Source organism: Sturnira hondurensis, unplaced genomic scaffold (assembly GCF_014824575.4).
Source record: "Sturnira hondurensis isolate 20B ecotype Veracruz unplaced genomic scaffold, ASM1482457v3 Scaffold0008860, whole genome shotgun sequence".
NCBI lineage: Eukaryota > Metazoa > Chordata > Mammalia > Chiroptera > Phyllostomidae > Sturnira > Sturnira hondurensis.
The window spans coordinates 2,109,573-2,125,933 of record NW_028081491.1 but is presented as its reverse complement, the minus strand read 5'-3'; the positions used below and the strand labels follow the sequence as shown (position 1 = coordinate 2,125,933).

At 40.3% G+C, this 16,361-nt stretch overlaps 1 protein-coding gene across 2 annotated transcripts in view; it reads right to left on the bottom strand.

Annotated features, from left to right (window-relative positions):
- FANCC (FA complementation group C) overlaps window positions 1-16,361 on the bottom strand; it is a 196,985-nt gene that overhangs the window by 15,740 nt on the left and 164,884 nt on the right. For both annotated transcript variants that reach the window (XM_037056212.1, XM_037056213.1), the window contains 2 exons: window positions 2,622-2,697; window positions 377-458 (listed from right to left, as the gene is read on the bottom strand). In XM_037056212.1, the coding sequence (XP_036912107.1) occupies window positions 377-458; window positions 2,622-2,697 (158 nt within the window). The remainder of the gene's footprint in view (window positions 1-376; window positions 459-2,621; window positions 2,698-16,361) is intronic.

The window sequence follows — 16,361 nt, the reverse complement described above, 5'->3', positions numbered from 1 at the left end:
GTTTAGAATCCTCCAGTGGAGAGGCAGAGGGAAGACGACAAGGAGCGGACAGGCATTCCTCTCCCACATGCCCAGGAGTTCACAGCATGTGGGCACTGCCTTTTCTCAGGGCCTGTTCTTTTAATTATTATGCTTGTACTATTTCAAAATCTAACACTATACAAGGTATTCACCTGTGCATGCCTACTCATTTTAAGGAGCACAAAGTGGTCCAAGCAGCTCTGTGCTTCCTCCACTTCTCACTCAGCAGTGTGTTTACCTGTGAGGGCACGGTCAGAGACCAACAGTGCCCCTCCATCAGCCCTGCTAAAAGGAAGACAAGGGTCCAGGGAAACCATGTGGGAAGCACTCCCAGGAGTCATCAGGGTTTGCTTACCCAGGAGTCTGGTCTTCCACTACTTTTCTGAGCATTTCAGAAATACGTTTCAGTGTCTGGTGCCACAATCCCTGTGGTATATCTGTGGGTAAAAGAGAGAAGAGAACTGAAGAAATGTCAAACCTATTAGGTAGTAACCACCTGCAGCTGAGGCTGAAAGAGTTTAGGGGAAAAGCCATTCTTTCTCCTGGTCAGTGGAGCTCCGCCAGCACCCAACGCTCAGGCCCAGGAAGAAACATCCGTTAGTGTTACACGAGGTCAACTTCAGGGGCCAAACTCAGACACGTGGAGTCTGCAGAGACCGTATGAGCAGGCCATCCTGGGATTCAGAAATGCTATGCTGCAGATGCCCAGGTTTTTCCCTTTTCTACCTACCCACTCCCTCCTCTATCACTAACAATTTGTGACATTAAAATACATGGAGACTAATAAAAATAGTCATTAAGAAACTAGGAGTGAGTCTGTGATGAATTTATAATGTGATCACAGGCTTACAGTAAAGAAAAGGCCAATGGGGGAAAAAACATGGGTATCATACAAACAAATGTCCTTTCTTGAGTTAGCTTCTCTGGTTTCACAATTAAACATATCTGAATATGTATCTGCAGTTTGAAACAACATCTGAAAAAGGTTGCCACATTTGCACATAGTGATAGATTCTATGACTGTATCCATGAGGAAGAGAATGTGACAGTACCAGCTGCTACTCCACAAATGTTACAGATCAAAGGGTCAGACAGCCTCCCCCTCCCTCCTCTGAATCCCCAGAACTCTTCGTTTGCAGCCTGTGAAGGCATTTTCATTCTCTTCTTTATATCAGTTATTTAGATGCCTACTTTATGTCCCCTCAACTTGCCGTTCCTAGGGAGTCTGGGCTCATAAGTGACTCATCTTTCATGCCCCATAGGACTTTACAGTAGGCACAAAATCAATTTCTGATGAATAAAAGCTCCTACTATTAAAAACACTTTAATTTGTGAATATAACACTGTTTTGTCTAAGAGTAATATGCAGAAAACTGTTCAGAAACTAGCATAGGAAGCTCTTGTACTCCTGTGTGAATTTACTTATCCTGTGACAAGTCTGCGATAATCACACCAAGGAAAAGCTAAGTGGGCCAAGGTCATGCCCATATACCACACACCACCCAATCTTTCATTTAAAGACCTCTAAACTTAAAAATAACAAGTCCAGTACTTCTCTGGAGCCACACAGGCTGACGTAGGTTTTAGTGATCTGACGTAAGCTATGAGGTGTAGCCCTGGAAAGTGAATTACTGATTTCTCTGTCTTGTTATTAAAGTTTTCTCATTGTGTTTCCACAGGTTAAATTTCACAAAATTGTTGGCCACAGATCCCACTGCCCCATCACCACCTCTGCCTCTAGCATCTAAGAAGACAGTGTCAGATGGGTCACTTCACATGAGAACCTATGTCTTTTAGAAAAAAGGAAGAGAAATTCAGGTTTTATAAAATGCTGTGAAACCAATTCATCTACTTCCCTAAATGAATCTACTTACCCTAGTCTCAGGAGAAAGGCATGCAAAACACGGCATGTAAAGGAAGTATTACTGGTCCTTCCACTCTACTCTTTCTTTCCCCAGTCAGATAAAGTGCCTTCTTCCCTCACAGGCATGTTAACAATCAACACCAGTTGAATTAAGGATGGAACCATCATTTCCCCAACTGGTAATGGCCTGTGGAAGGCTGGCAAATGGAATCAAAGAAGGCTCTCATTTACGGAATTCTTTCAGAATTTCTGTACACTTACGGAATTCTTTCAGAAGCCTTCCCTTGGCTAGGAGAAATTTCCCCTACATCTCCTTGGCTTCATTCATCCTTCTATCTTTTCTTCTGTAACAAGGGGCATGGAGTAGAAAGAATGAAACACAAATAAATGTACTGTTTTATTCTAACCCAGCCGAGTCTTAGCCTGCTCCTTGCATCTAGCTGGACCTGGCTGGCCGTAGAGGACTCGCAGTCTCTGGAGCACACTACCAAAACTTAACAAGAGACCTTTGTTTTCTGTCCTCCTTCTTGTGGTAAACGATCCTAACTGGGACATCAAGCAAACCATCTTGTCAAAATCCGCAGAATGTGAGACCCTGAGAACTTAAAGAGATGCCGGAGAGAACCACTTCCATCTCCTTTGTTTTATAATAAGGACCTGGGAGAGAAGGGTTATGACGTGGCAGTGCTCTTTCCCAGAAATCACCTTAATATGGGAAGAAAAAATCTTTACATACCTTTTGGGTGTTGGATTAGCACCATGGCAAGAGATGGAGAAGCGTAAGGAAAGTAGGTCTTGAGTGTAAACTTCAGCTACAATAGAATAAAAATTCAAAACTGTGAACATTAGGATTGGAAGTAGTGCGAAGAAAATATAAGAGCTTGAATTCTCTGCCCCAACAGGACCCATTAGTACTAGCATGGTCAGAATGTTTTCTTAAATATTTATTCATTTTTTTTCAAAAAGATGCTTCTAGTAATCTAATAAACATATTTTAGAAAAATAAATCTTTTAAAGTCACCTTTTGGGATGTAAGAAAAATAAAGCTATGCTTAAGAAAACTAAAGTTACGATATAAACTATGTTTGTATTAGTTCTTTACTTCACAGGGACCTAATTATACACATAAATCTTCTGCTTAAGTAAGAGTTTCCAAGGCAGTTGAGGAATGGGTTTTTCTTAAATTTATAATTTTACACATTTTCAATAACTGTTCATATACATTATTATGTGAGTTTCAAGTGCACACCACAGTGAGTAGACATTACATAACTTAATAAGTGGTAATGCTGATAAATCTTGCACTATCTGACACAATACAATGTTATTAGACTATTATGGATTATATTCACTATGCTGTACTTTATATCCCCATGACTATTCTGTAACAATAGATTTGTACTTCTTAATCCCTTCACATTTTTCACCCAGTCCTCCAAACATACTCCCATCTGACAACTGTCAAAGTGTTCTCTGTACCCACGAGTCTGTTTCTGTTCTACTTGTTCATTTAATTTGTTTTTAAGATTCAGTTGTCAATACATATGTATTTATTGCCATTTTATTGTTTGTATTTTCCCCATCCCACCTCCTCCTCCTTCTTCTTCAAGACATTTCAGTGTTTCATATAATACTGATTTGGTGATGAGGAACTCCTTTAGCTTTTTCTTTTCTGAGAAACTATTTATTTGTCCTTTGATTCTAAATGATACCTTTGCTACATACAGCAATCTTGGTTGTAGGTCCTTGCTTTTCATCACTTTAAATACTTTTTGCCCATCCCTTCTAAACTGCAAAGTTTCTGTTGAGAAATCAGCTGATAGTCTTATGGGCACTCCCCTGTAGGTAAGTAACTGCTTTTAAGCTTCTACCTTTGTCTTCAACCTTTGGAATTTTAATTCTGATGTGTCTTGGTGGGCCTGTTTGGGTTCATTTTATTTGGGATGTTCTGTACTTCCTGTATTTGTATGTCTATTTCCTTCACCAAATTAGGGAAGTTTCATGTCTTTTTTCAAATTGTTGTTCAATTACATTTGTCTGCATTTTCTCCCCCTGACCCCAACCAAACACACCTCCCTCCCTTGCTTCCACCATCCTCCTTGGTTTTGTCCATGTGTCCTTATAGTAGTTCCTGAAAACCCTTCTCCCCACAGTCCCCTCCCCATCCCTTCTGGCTATTTTTAGATTGTTCTTAATCTCACTGTCCCTGGTTATTTTCAGTTTGTTTTTTTTGTTGACTATGTTCTAGTTAAAGGTGAGATCATATGGTATCTGTCTTTCAATGCCTGGCTTATTTCACTTAGCATAATGCTCTCCAGTTTCATTCATGCTGTCATGAAGGACAGGAGCTCCTTTTTGCTCTCTGCTACGTAGAATTCCACTGTGTGAATGTACCATAGTGTTTTGATCCATTCATTTACTGATGGGCACTTGGTTGCTTCCAGCACTTGGCTATTGTAAATTGTGCTGCTATGAACATTGGGGTGCATAGGTTCTTGTGGATTGGTGTTTCAGGATTCTTAGGATATAATCCTAGCAGTGGAATTGCTAGCAGTGGGCAAAAAGGGAGATCTACTTTTAGTTTTCTGAGGATATGCCATACTGTTTTCCATAGTGGTTGTACCAGTCTGAAATCCCACCAACAGTGAACTAGGGTCCCCTTTTCCCCACTACCTCTCCAGCACTTGTTGTTTGTTTCTTTGTTTAGAATGATAGTCAGAATGATAGCCATTCTGACCAGTGTGAAGTGGTATCTTATTGTGGTTTTAATTTGCATCTCTCTGATAGCTGGTGATACTGAGCATCATTTCATGTGTCTTTGGATCCTCTGTATGTCCTCCTTGGAGAAATGTCTGTTCAAGTCCTTTGCCCATTTTTTAGTTGGGCTGCTTGTCTTCTCAAAGTGGAGTTGTGTAAGTTCTTTATATATTTTGGAGATTGAACCCCTGTCTGAGGTATCATAGGCCAATGTGTTTTCCCATATGGTTGGTTCTCTTTTTTAATACTGTTTTCTTTAGCCACGCAGAAGCTTTTTATGATGATGAGATCCCATTTGTTTATTCTTTCCTTTATGTCCCTCACTCTAGGAGACATATCAGTGAAAACATTGCTATGTAAAATATCTGAGATTTTCCTGCCTATGTTCCCCTCTAGAACTTTTACAGTGTCATGAATTATATTTAAATCTTTTATCCACCGTAAATTTATTTTTGTTATGGTGTAAGTTGGTGCTCAAGTTTCATGTTTTTGCATGTGGCTGTCCCCTTTGTTGAATATTAATTGATGGTAGAGACTTTGGTTTATTTCTAGGTTCTCTGTTCTGTTCCATTGGTCTGTCTGTTTTTATGCCAGTACAAAACTGTTTTGATTACAGTGGCCTTGTAATACAGTTTGGTATCAAGTATTGCAATCTCTCCTACTTTGCTCTTTATCAAAATTGCTGTAGCTATTTGGGGTTGTTTATGGTTCTATATAAATTTTTGAAGTGTTCATTCTTTGTGAAATATGCCATTGGTACTTTAATAGGGATTGCATTGGATCTATAATTTGCTTTTGGTAGTATAAACATTTTGATGATGGTTTTTTCTTCCAATGCTTGAACATGGTATATATTTCCATTTGTTTTTGTCTTCCTTGATTTCATTCTTCAGTTTTGTGTAGTTTTCTGAATATACATCTTTCACCTCCTTGGTTAGGTTTACTCCTAGATACTTTATTTTTCTTGTTCCAATATACTATAGGACTTTTTTCCTGATTTCTTCTTCTGATGTTTCATTGTTTATATATAAAAATGCCTCTGATTTCTGGATATTGACTTTGTATCCCACTGTTTTTGCCAAATTCATTTGTTAGGTCGAGCAATTTTGGTGAAGTCAATAGAATTTTCTATGTACACTATCATGTCATCTGCAAACAATGACAGTTTTGTTTCCTCCTTTCTGATTTGAATGCCTTTTATTTCCTTTTCTTGTCTGATTGCTGTGGCTAAAATGTCCAATACTATGTTGAATACAAATGGTGAAAGTGGACAACCTTGTCTTGTTCCTGATCTTGGTGGAAAATATTTTAGTTTTTGCCCATTATGATACTGGCTGTAGATCTCTCATATATGGCCTTTATTATGTTGAGGAATGCTCCCTCTATTCCCACTTTGCTGTGTGTTTTATCATAAATGGGTGCTGTACCTTATCAAATAATTTTTCTTTTTTGTTTTATTTATTTATTTTTTTTAATTTTATTTATTTATCTTTTTAGAGGGGAAGGGAAGGAGAGAGGAAAGAAACATCAATGTATGGTTGCTTCCCCTGCAGGGAACTGGCCCCTGCTGGAAACTGGCCTGCAACCTAATCATGTGCCCTGACTGGGAATCGAACCATGATTGTCTGGTTCACAGGCCCGCGTTCAATCCACTGACCTACACCAGCCAGGGCCTCAAATACTTTTTCTGCATCTATTGATTTGATCATGTAATTTTTGTCATTGCTTTTGTTTATGTGATGTATTACATTTATGGATTTGCAAATATTGTACCATCCTTGCATCTCTGGGATGAATCCCACTTGGTCATAGTGTATAATCTTTTTAATGTGTTGCTGGATGTGGTTTGCCAATATTTTGTTGAGGATTTTAGCTTCTATGTTCAGTAGCGATATTGGCCTGAAGCTTTCTTTCCTTGTTGTGTCTTTATCTGGTTTTGGGATTAGGATGATGCTGGCTTCATAAAAAGAGTTTGGGAGTCTTCCATCATTTTGGATTTTTTGGAATAGTCTGTGAAGAATAGGGGTTAGCTCTTCCTTAAATGCTTTGTAGAATTCTCCTGTGAAACCATCCAGTCCAGGACTTTTGGGTGTTAGGAGTTTTTTGATTACTGCTTCAATTTCTTCTGCTGTTATTGGTCTGTTCAGGCTTTCTGCTTCTTCTTCATTCATTTTTGAAAGATGATATTTTACTAGAAATTTGCCCATTTCACCTATTTTCAAATTTCTTGGCATACAGTCCTTTGTATTTCTGTGGTATCAGTTGTAATTTCTCCTCTTTCATTTCTGATTGTGTTTATTTTGGCCCTCTTTTTTTCTTGATAAGCCTGCTTGTTGACTTTGTTTATCTTTTCAAAGAACCAGCTCCTGGATTCATTGATCCTTAGAATTGTGTGTTTATTCTCTATGTCATTTAATTCTTCTCTGATCTTGGTTATTTCTTTCCTTGTACTTGCTCTGGGCTGTCGTTGTTGTTGTTCCTCAAGTTCTTGTAGGCATAGGGTTAGGTTGTTTGTTTGAAATGTTTCTGGTTTTTTAGGTAGGTGTGTATCACTATGATCTTCCCTCTCAGGACTGCCTTCACTGTGTCCCATAAATTCTGGGTTTTCATGAGTTCATTTTCATTTGTTTCCAGAATCTTTCTGATTTCTTCCCTAATCTCATTCTTGACCCATTCATCATTTAATAGCATGCTATTCAATCTCCATAATTTTGAGTGTTTTGGGGTTTTTCCCTGGGGTTGGTTTCTATTTTCAATCCTTTGTGGTTGGAGAAAATGCTTGGTACGATTTCAATTTTCTTGAATTTGTTGAGGCTTGTTTTGTGTCCTATCACATGGTCTATCTTTGAAAATGTTCCATGTGCATTAGAAAAGAATGTGTATTTAGCTACTTTGGGATGAAAGTCTCTATACATATCAGTTAAGTCCATTTCATCTAGGGCGTTGTTGAACACCACAATATCTTTGTTGATACTTTGTTTGGAAAATCTGTCCATTTTTGACAGTGGAGTGTTAAAATCCCCTACTATAATTGCGTTGCTGTCAATATCTTTCTTGAAGTCCTCCAAGATTTTATGTATTTGTGTGCTCCTATGTTGCATGCATATATATTTACAATGTTTATGTCTTCTTGGTGGATTCTTCCCTTGAGTATTATGAAGTGACCTTCTGGGTCTCTCTTTATGGCCCTTTTTAAAAATATATTTTATTTATTTTTAGAGAGAGGGGAAGGGAAGGAGAAAGAGTGGGAGAGAAGCATCAATGTGTGGTCGCCTCTCATGTGTCCCCTACTGGGGACTTGGCCTGAAACCCAGGCATGTGCCCTGACTGGGAATTGAACTGGTGACCCTTTGCTTCACAACCTGTGCTCAATCCACTGAGCTATACCAGCCAGGGCTTATGGCCCTTTTTTTGAAATCTATTTTGTTTGGTATGCACATTGCTAGCCCAGGTTTTTTTTCTTTCCTGTATATTTGCTTGGAAAATTTGTTTCCAGCCCTTCAGCTTCAGTCCATGTAGGTCGTTTTTCCTGAGGTGGGTTTCTTGTAGGCAGCTTATGTGTAGATCATGCTTTTTTATCTACTCAGCTATTCTATGTCTTTTGATTAAAGCATGCAATCCATTTACATTTAAGGTTATTATTGATAGGTAGTTATCAATTGCCATTTTTTGTAACTGTGTTCCTCTTCCTTTTTTGTGTTCCTCTTCCCCTTCCATGTTAAAGCAGCCCCTTTAACATGTCTTGCAGTGCTGGTTTGGTAGAAGTATATTCTTTTAGACTTCTTCTGTCTGGGAAGTTCCTTATTTGGCCTTCTCTCTTTATTGAGAGCCTTGCTGGGTAAAGTAGTCTTGGTTGCAGACCTCTGTTTCTCATTACTTAGAATATTTCTTGCCATTCTCTTCTTGCTTGAAGCACTTCCATAGAGTAGTCAGCTGCTAACCCTATCAGGGCTCCCTTGTATGTTACTTCCTGTTTCTCCCTTGATGCCTTTAAGATTCTCTCTTTATCTTGGAATTTTGCCATTTTAATGATGATGTGTCTTGAAGTGGGCCTCTTTGGGTTCCTCTTGATTGGGATTCTGTGTTTTCTGGATTTCTGTGACTTTTTCTCTCAGCAAATTAGGGAAGTTCTCCATCATTTTTTTCAAACAGGTTTTCTATCCCTTGCTCTTCTCCTTCTGGTATCACTATTATATGGATATTATTATGTTTCATATTGCCCTGCGTTTCTCTTAATCCCTCTTCATTCTCTATCAGCCTCTTTTCCTTTTCTCGCCCTTTCTAGGTGTTTTTTTCTACCTTGTCTTCCAGCTTGCTGATCTGATCCTTTGCTTCACTGAGCCTGCTTTGGATTCCTTCTAGTGTGTTCTTCAGTTCAGAAATTGTATTCTTCATTTCCTTTTGGCCCTTGTTGATAGTTGAGGTTCCATTATTGGTGGGTTCCCTCTTCCAGAAGGTGTACTGGTGTTCACTGCTCCCACCTTGCAAGTTATCTGGAGTAGCAAGGTGAAATTTGTCTTACTGTCTCTGTTGTTGGGATGACCCCTGTTTCCGTCTAACTCTGGTCTTATCACAGCTCCAGGTTTTATTGTCTCACTGTCTGATTTTTCAATGTCCTCTACAATTTTTGGTCTCCATTCTTCATATATGCTGGAATACTGTTGGCTGTTCACTCTGTTCTTCAGAAGATCAGCTAGGTGTTTTACCTGTGCACAGGGGGAAGTGGACTCCGCTTCCACTTATCTCACTGCCATCTTCCTCTAGCCTCTCCTGACACTTGCCACTTTTTTTTTAGAACACTTTCAATTTCTTACTCTCTCTCTTCTCCCTACGACACCCCCATGATGCAAATGTTGGTATGCCTTAAATTGTCCCAGAGGCTTCTTACACTATCCTCATTTTTTAAAAGATTTTATTTATCTTTAGAGAGGAAGGGAAGGAGGGAGAGAAATATCAATGTATGGTTGCCTCTCATGCGTCCCCCACTGGGAACTGGCCTGCAACCCAGGCATGTGCCCTGACTGGGAATCAAAACGACAACCCTTTGCTTCACAACCCATGCTCAATCCACTGAGCTACGACAGCTAGGGCTTATCCTTATTTTTTTAGACTCCTTTTTCTTCTTGCTATTCTGATTGTTTGTTTGTTTGTTTTGTTTTGTTTTTTGCTTTCTTATATTCCAAGTTGCTGATTTGATTCTTGGCTTCACTGCTCTACTATTGATTGCCTGTAAATTAGTCTTTATTTCAGTTAGTGTAGTCTTTGTTTCTAACTGGTTCTTTTTCATGCTGTCAAAATCCTCACTAAGTTCACTGAGCATCCTTATAACCAGTGTTTTGAACTCTCCATCTAGTGCATTGCTAGTTTTCATTTTGTTTAGCTCTCTTTCTGGAGTTTTGGTCTGTTCTTTCATCTGGGCCATGTTTCTTTGTCTCCTCATTTTGGCAGCCTCCCTGTGTTGGTTTCTACATATTAGGTAGAGTTGCTGTGTCTCCCAGGTTGGGTAGGATGGCCTAATGTAACAAATGTTCTGTAGGGTCTAGTGGCACAGCCTCCCCTATTATCCAAGGTGGGTACTTGAAGTGCAGCCATTATATGGGCTGTGTATACCTTCCTCTTATAGGTGCAATTTGATTGCTATTATCACACTAGTGGGAGCAATTTACCCAGCTGATCAGCTGCAATGACTGGATGTGACTGACTACCAACCTCCAAACACTGGGACCCATCCTGTACAGCAGGACTTCCTTCAACAGGGTTCTGGTGGCTGGTGAGTCTGCCCTTGAGTGTTTTTGCTTGTGCAGATGGTTGGGTAGTGTTACTTCAATGTGGTCTGGAGCTATCCACTGGGTGCACTGGCTCTGGGGCCTCTTGGGAGGTGTAGGCCAAGGTTATCCACTGCCTCTGTTCTGCCCAGGGCCACCTGGTATAAGCTACAAAGCAATCAGCCAGTGGCTGCTACTTGTGCTGGGCTTAGAGGTGTCCCACTGAGTTTAAGCTATAAACCAAGTCCAGCTGCTACTACTGCCAGGCCTGGACAGTAGGGGTCACTTAGTGAGAGGTTTGGGATCATTGAGGGCAGATGCTGCTTGTTTGAGAATACTTAGAAAAATCTGTAGCATGAGCGAAGACAAGCCATACACAATATGGATGGAAAAGCCACTGGAAACAGCTTGGGTGGGCCCAAAACATGGGTGGGGCAGGACCTCAGGGAATTGCCAGGATGGGACAAAGAGTATGAGCCTGCTTGATTGGGTCTTAGGTATGGCACCTGCCCGCCCAGTCTGTTGAGGGGAGTGCTCATCAAAAAAAAAAAAAAAAGCCTCAGCCAGCACTTCTGTCTAGGAGAAAGCTGGTCCTCCAGCTCTCGCCCTGATGCCAAACAATTCAACTCCTCCCCATATGTCTCTTGTGCCTTACAAGCTGCTGTTGCCATGCTGGAGATCAAAGGGAGTGAGTCTAAGTAAGTCTATACACAGGCCCTTTAAGAGGAAGTGCTTGGGACTCCAAAAGCTTCCACTTTCTTCAGTCTCAATCCTCTCTGGTGTTTACAGCCAAAGTTATGGTGACTTTTCTTTCCGGCACCAGAACCCTGGGTTTTGGTGGCCTGGTGTGGGGCTGGAACCCCTCACACCTAAGACACCTCTCCTGATAGTTATCAACCACATGTGGGTGTGGACCAGCCCATTCCACGTCTCTGCCCCTTCTACTAGTCTCAATGTGTTTTCTTCTTTAATTCCACAGCTGTAACACTTCCATTCAGCTTGATTTCAGGCAGTTCGGAATGATGGCTGTTCTGTAGTTCACTTGTAATTTTGAAGCAGTTGTGGGAGGAGGTGAGTACCATGTTGTGCCACAATCTTGATCATGATAATGATGACAACAACAACAACACAAAAACAGGAAACAATGGTGCTCACAATACTGTGAAGGCCAAAGTGCTATCATATCTCTATTCTCAGAAGGCATAAAACCTTTAAAATACTTTTGTAAAAAGGTGAGTTAAAATGTAGAAACAGTGAAGTGCATGGACTTTAAGGCTACATTTTAATAAGTTTGGGTGAATGTGAGAGTCCAATGTACCACCATTCCAATTAAGACACAGAACATTTCTAACACCTCCCCAAAAGTTCCCTTGTGGCTACTGTAGTCAGCCCCTCCACCCAACCCGGCAACCGATATCTTTATTTATTTATAATTATATTTTATTGATTATGCTATTGCAGTTGTTTCATTTCCCCCTTCACTCCCTTCCACCCTGAACACCCTCTCCCATCCACATTCCTCCAACTGTCCATGTGTCATAAGTTCTTTAGATTCAACCTTTCCACACTATTCTTGCTCGCCCCCTATTTTCTACCTACCATCTATGCTACTTATTTTCTGTACCTTCTCCCCCCTTCTCCTCCTCCCACTCCCTTGTTGCTAACCCTCCATGTGATCTCTATTTCTGAGGTTCTGTTCCTGTTCTAGTTGTTTGCTTAGCTTGTTTTTGTTTTAGGTGTGGTTGTTAATCATTGTGAGTCTGCTGTCATTTTACTATATATGCTTTTTATCTTATTTTTGTTCGATAAGTCCCTTTAACATTTCTTATAATAAGGGCTGGGTGATGATGAACTCCTTTAGCTTGACCTTATCTGAGTAGCTCTTTCTCTGTCCTTACATTCTAAATGAAAGCTTTGCTGGCTAGAGAAATCTTGGATATAGGTCCTTACCTTTCATGACCTGGAATACTTCTTGCCAGCCCCTGCTTGCCTGCAAGGTCTCTTTTGAGAAATCAGCTGACAGTCTGATGGGAACTCCTTTGTAGGTAACTGCCTCCTTATCTCTTGCTGCTTCTAAAAATCTCTCCTTAATTTTAATCTTGGCTAATGTAATTATGATGTGCCTTGGTGTATGCTTCCTTGGGTCCAACTTCTTTGGGACTCTCTGAGCTTTCTGGACTTCCTGGAAGTGTATTTTCTTTGCCAGATTGGGGAAGTTCTCCTTCATTATTTACCCAAATAAGTTTTCAATTTGTTGCTCTTCCTCTTCCCCTTCTGGTACCCCTATAATTCGGATGTTGGAACATTTAAAGATGTCCTGGAGGTTCCTAAGCCTCTCATTTTTTTTGAATTCTTGTTTCTTCATTCTTTTCTGTTTGGTTGTTTCTTTCTTCCTTCTGGTCCACTGCACTGATTTGAGTCCAGTTTCCTTCCTATCACTATTGGTTCCCTGTGCATTTTCCTTTATTTCACTTAGCATAGCCTTCATTTCTTCATCTAATTTGTGACCCAATTCAACCAATTCTGTGAGCATCCTGATCACCAGTGCTTTGAACTGCATCTGACAGGTTGGGTATCTCTTCGTCACTTAGTTACATGTATTTGTTCTGGAGCTTTGATCTGTTCTTTCATTTGGGCCATTTTTTTTTTGTCTTGATGAGCCTGTCACTTAGTGAGTAGCAGAACCTTACGTATTCACCAGGGCAGGGCAACCCAGTGGCTGGGTTGTGACACTGTATGTAGGGGAGGGGTCCGAGAGGGAACAGTGGTGTTTGCTCTGCTCTCTGCTGGATTTCAGTCCCTTCCGCCTCTTCCCCCAAGCACAGTGGACCCTTCTGGTGCTGATTCCCATGTGGGTGGGCTTGTTTACATTCTAGGACCCTGTGGGTCTCTCCAACAAACTCTCCTGTGACTCTGGGAGTCTCTCCTAGCACCTCAACCCCCACAGGTATTTTCAATTGGTGTACTGAGGCTTTATTTTCCTGCGCTTGGACCCTGGGTTGCGTGGTCTGTCACACTCCCCAATTTGCCTGGTTTATTTGTGAGCAAATGTGGGACCACCCAGCCTGCCAGCCACCTTGCATGCTGTGCCCATCCACAATCCGCTGCCTCACTGGGTCCACCTGCTACCACCCTACACCTGGGGTCTGCCAGCAACTGCTTTTCTTGCCAGGACCCCTCAACACCTGGCTGCCTGACTCCACCCCTCCTACCGGTCTGGATGAATGTATCTACTTTAATTCTTTGGTTTTCAGACTTCCATACAATTCAATTTTCTGTCGGTACTAGTTGTTTTTTTGTTTCTAAATTTTTGTTGTCCTTATTTTGGTTGTTCAAAAAGGCATGATGTATCTACCTATGTCTCCGTCTTGGCTGGAGGTCCTCCAGTATTTTTATTTCAATGAGAGAGATTAGTTTTACTTACTCTCGAATTTCATATAAACAGAAGCATTAAAATATATATTCTTTTGTGTCTGGCTTCTTTGGCTCATGTATCTTTTTAAGATTTGTCCATGTTATTGTGTGTACATAGTTCATTATATTTTCTATTGCTTAGAAGTAGTCATTGTATGAATATAACATGATCTGTTTATTCATTCTCCTATTGATGGGCATTTGGGTTGTTTCCAGTTTGGGACTATTATGAATAAAGTTGCAATTAACTTTCATATTTATGTCTTTTTGTGGAAAAGGGCCTTCATTTTTCTTAGGTACATACTACAGAAATGGTATTACTGGGTCATAGAGTAGATGCCTGTTTAACTGTATAAGAAACTGCCATACAGTTTTCCAAATGGTTGTACCCTTTCACATTCCCATCAGCTATTTATGAGAATTCCAGTGGCTGCACATACTCCCCAGTATTTGGTACTGGTAACCAAATCTTACCAGTTTTAGCGGGTCCAGTAGGTCAAATGTTACCTCATAATGGCTTTACTATTCATTTTCATAATGGCAAATGATGCTGAACAATTTACATAGCATTATTGCCAACTTGTGTATCATTTCTGAGGTATATATTCAAGTCCTTTGTCCATTAAAAGAAACTGAATTGTACCTTATGATGTTGTAAGACAGATTTATTCTGGATTCAAGTCCTCTGTCAGTTACATGTATTGAAAATATTTTTTCCCAGCTGGTGGATTGCTTTTCCATTTTCTTAATGATGTCTATCAAAAACCGGAAGTTTTGTCTCATTTATCCATTCTTTATAAAATCTAATTTATTCATTTTTCTCAGTGCTTTTCTGCATTCCTCCTAAGAAATCTTAGATTACTCCAACACCGGAGAAAATAATTCTCTTCATTTTCTTCTAGGAGCTTTATAGTTTAGCATTTATGCTGACATCTATGATCCACCTGAAATTAAATTTTGTGTTTTGTAAGGTAAAGGTTCATTTTTTTTCCCATATGGATACAGTTGTTTTGACAGCATTTGTTGAAATGCTTGGAGGCATGATGTATATACCTATGCCTCCATCTTGGCTGGAAGTCCTTCAATATTTTTATTTCAATGAGAGAGATTAGTTTTAGTTACTCTCGAATTTCATATAAACAGAAGCATAAGAATATATATTCTTTTGTATCTGGCTTCCTTGGCTCATGTATCTTTTTGAGATTTGTCCATGTTATTGTGTGTGCGTAGTTCATTATATTTTCTATTGCTAGAAAAACTGAGTTATACCTTATGAAGTTGTAAAAGAGATTTATTCTGGATACGAGTCCTGTGTCAGTTACATGTACTGAAAATATTTTTTCTCAGCTGGTGTATTTCTTTCCCATTTTCTTAACGATGTCTATGATCCACCTCAAATTAATCCTTTTCCCATGGAATTACCTTAGTGTCTCTGTCAAAAATCAGTTGACAATATATGTATAGATGTATTTCTGGACTGTATTGTGTTTCACTGACCTATGTTTATTATTTTGCCAGTACTTCACTGTCTTCATTACTGTAGCTTAAAGTTTTGAATTCAGGTACTGTGAATCCCCTGTGTTTTTTGTTTGTTTGTTTGTTTGTTTGTTTTTGGTTTTCCTTTTCAAACTTATTCCGGGTACTCTAGGTCCTTGGCACTTCCATATCAGTTTTAAAATTAGCCTGTCAGTCTTCTGGTCAAGATGGCAGCATAGGCAGACATGGCTCACGCCTACACACAACCATGTTAAAATTACAACTAAATTATAGAACAACTATCAGACAGAACCATCAGAAATCCAGTTGAATGGAAGTCTGACAACTACGGAATTAAATAAACCACATCCATCCAGACTCATAGGAAGGGCACAAATGTGGAACAGGCTGGTCCCTCACCCACATGTGGTTGATAAAAGTCTGAGAGGGATGTCTCAGGAGTGAGAAGGCCCAGTCTCACACTAGGTTTCCCAGGTTCCAGTGCCACAAAGATAAGTCTCCACAACTTCCGGCTGCAAAAACCAGTGGGGACTGAGTTGTTGGAAGAAACTTCTGGAGCCTAAAGCAGTTCCTCTTAAAGAATCCACACACAGACTCACATACTCAGACTCACTTCCTCTGAGCTCCAGCACCAGGGTGGCAGCTTGGAGGGCACCAGTGGCATATTGAGAGAGGCTGAGTGTCTGGTATTGGGGCAAATAGAGGCCACTGTCCCTTTTCTAAGCCCTCCCCATGTAGAGCCATGGAGCTACCAGGCTGCTGCCATATTTGGGACTCCATCAACCTGGCTAACACTGTTTGACTCACCTTGAAGATCCCCAGAGACTCTGCCTCATCCAACTTATGGGCCCACCCAAGCTACTTTTCCATATGAATGGTTGATCTTGGCTCATGCTTCACAACTTCCTAAATCAAATCAAACAAGCAACAGCTGGCCTCAGGGAGCTCCAGACCAGGTACTAGCAGCAGCAAGATTAGTTTCACAGCTTGGCTTTGCCTGAAAATCTCCAGGCCCAGCAAAAGTAGCAGCTTTCTCATTGCTT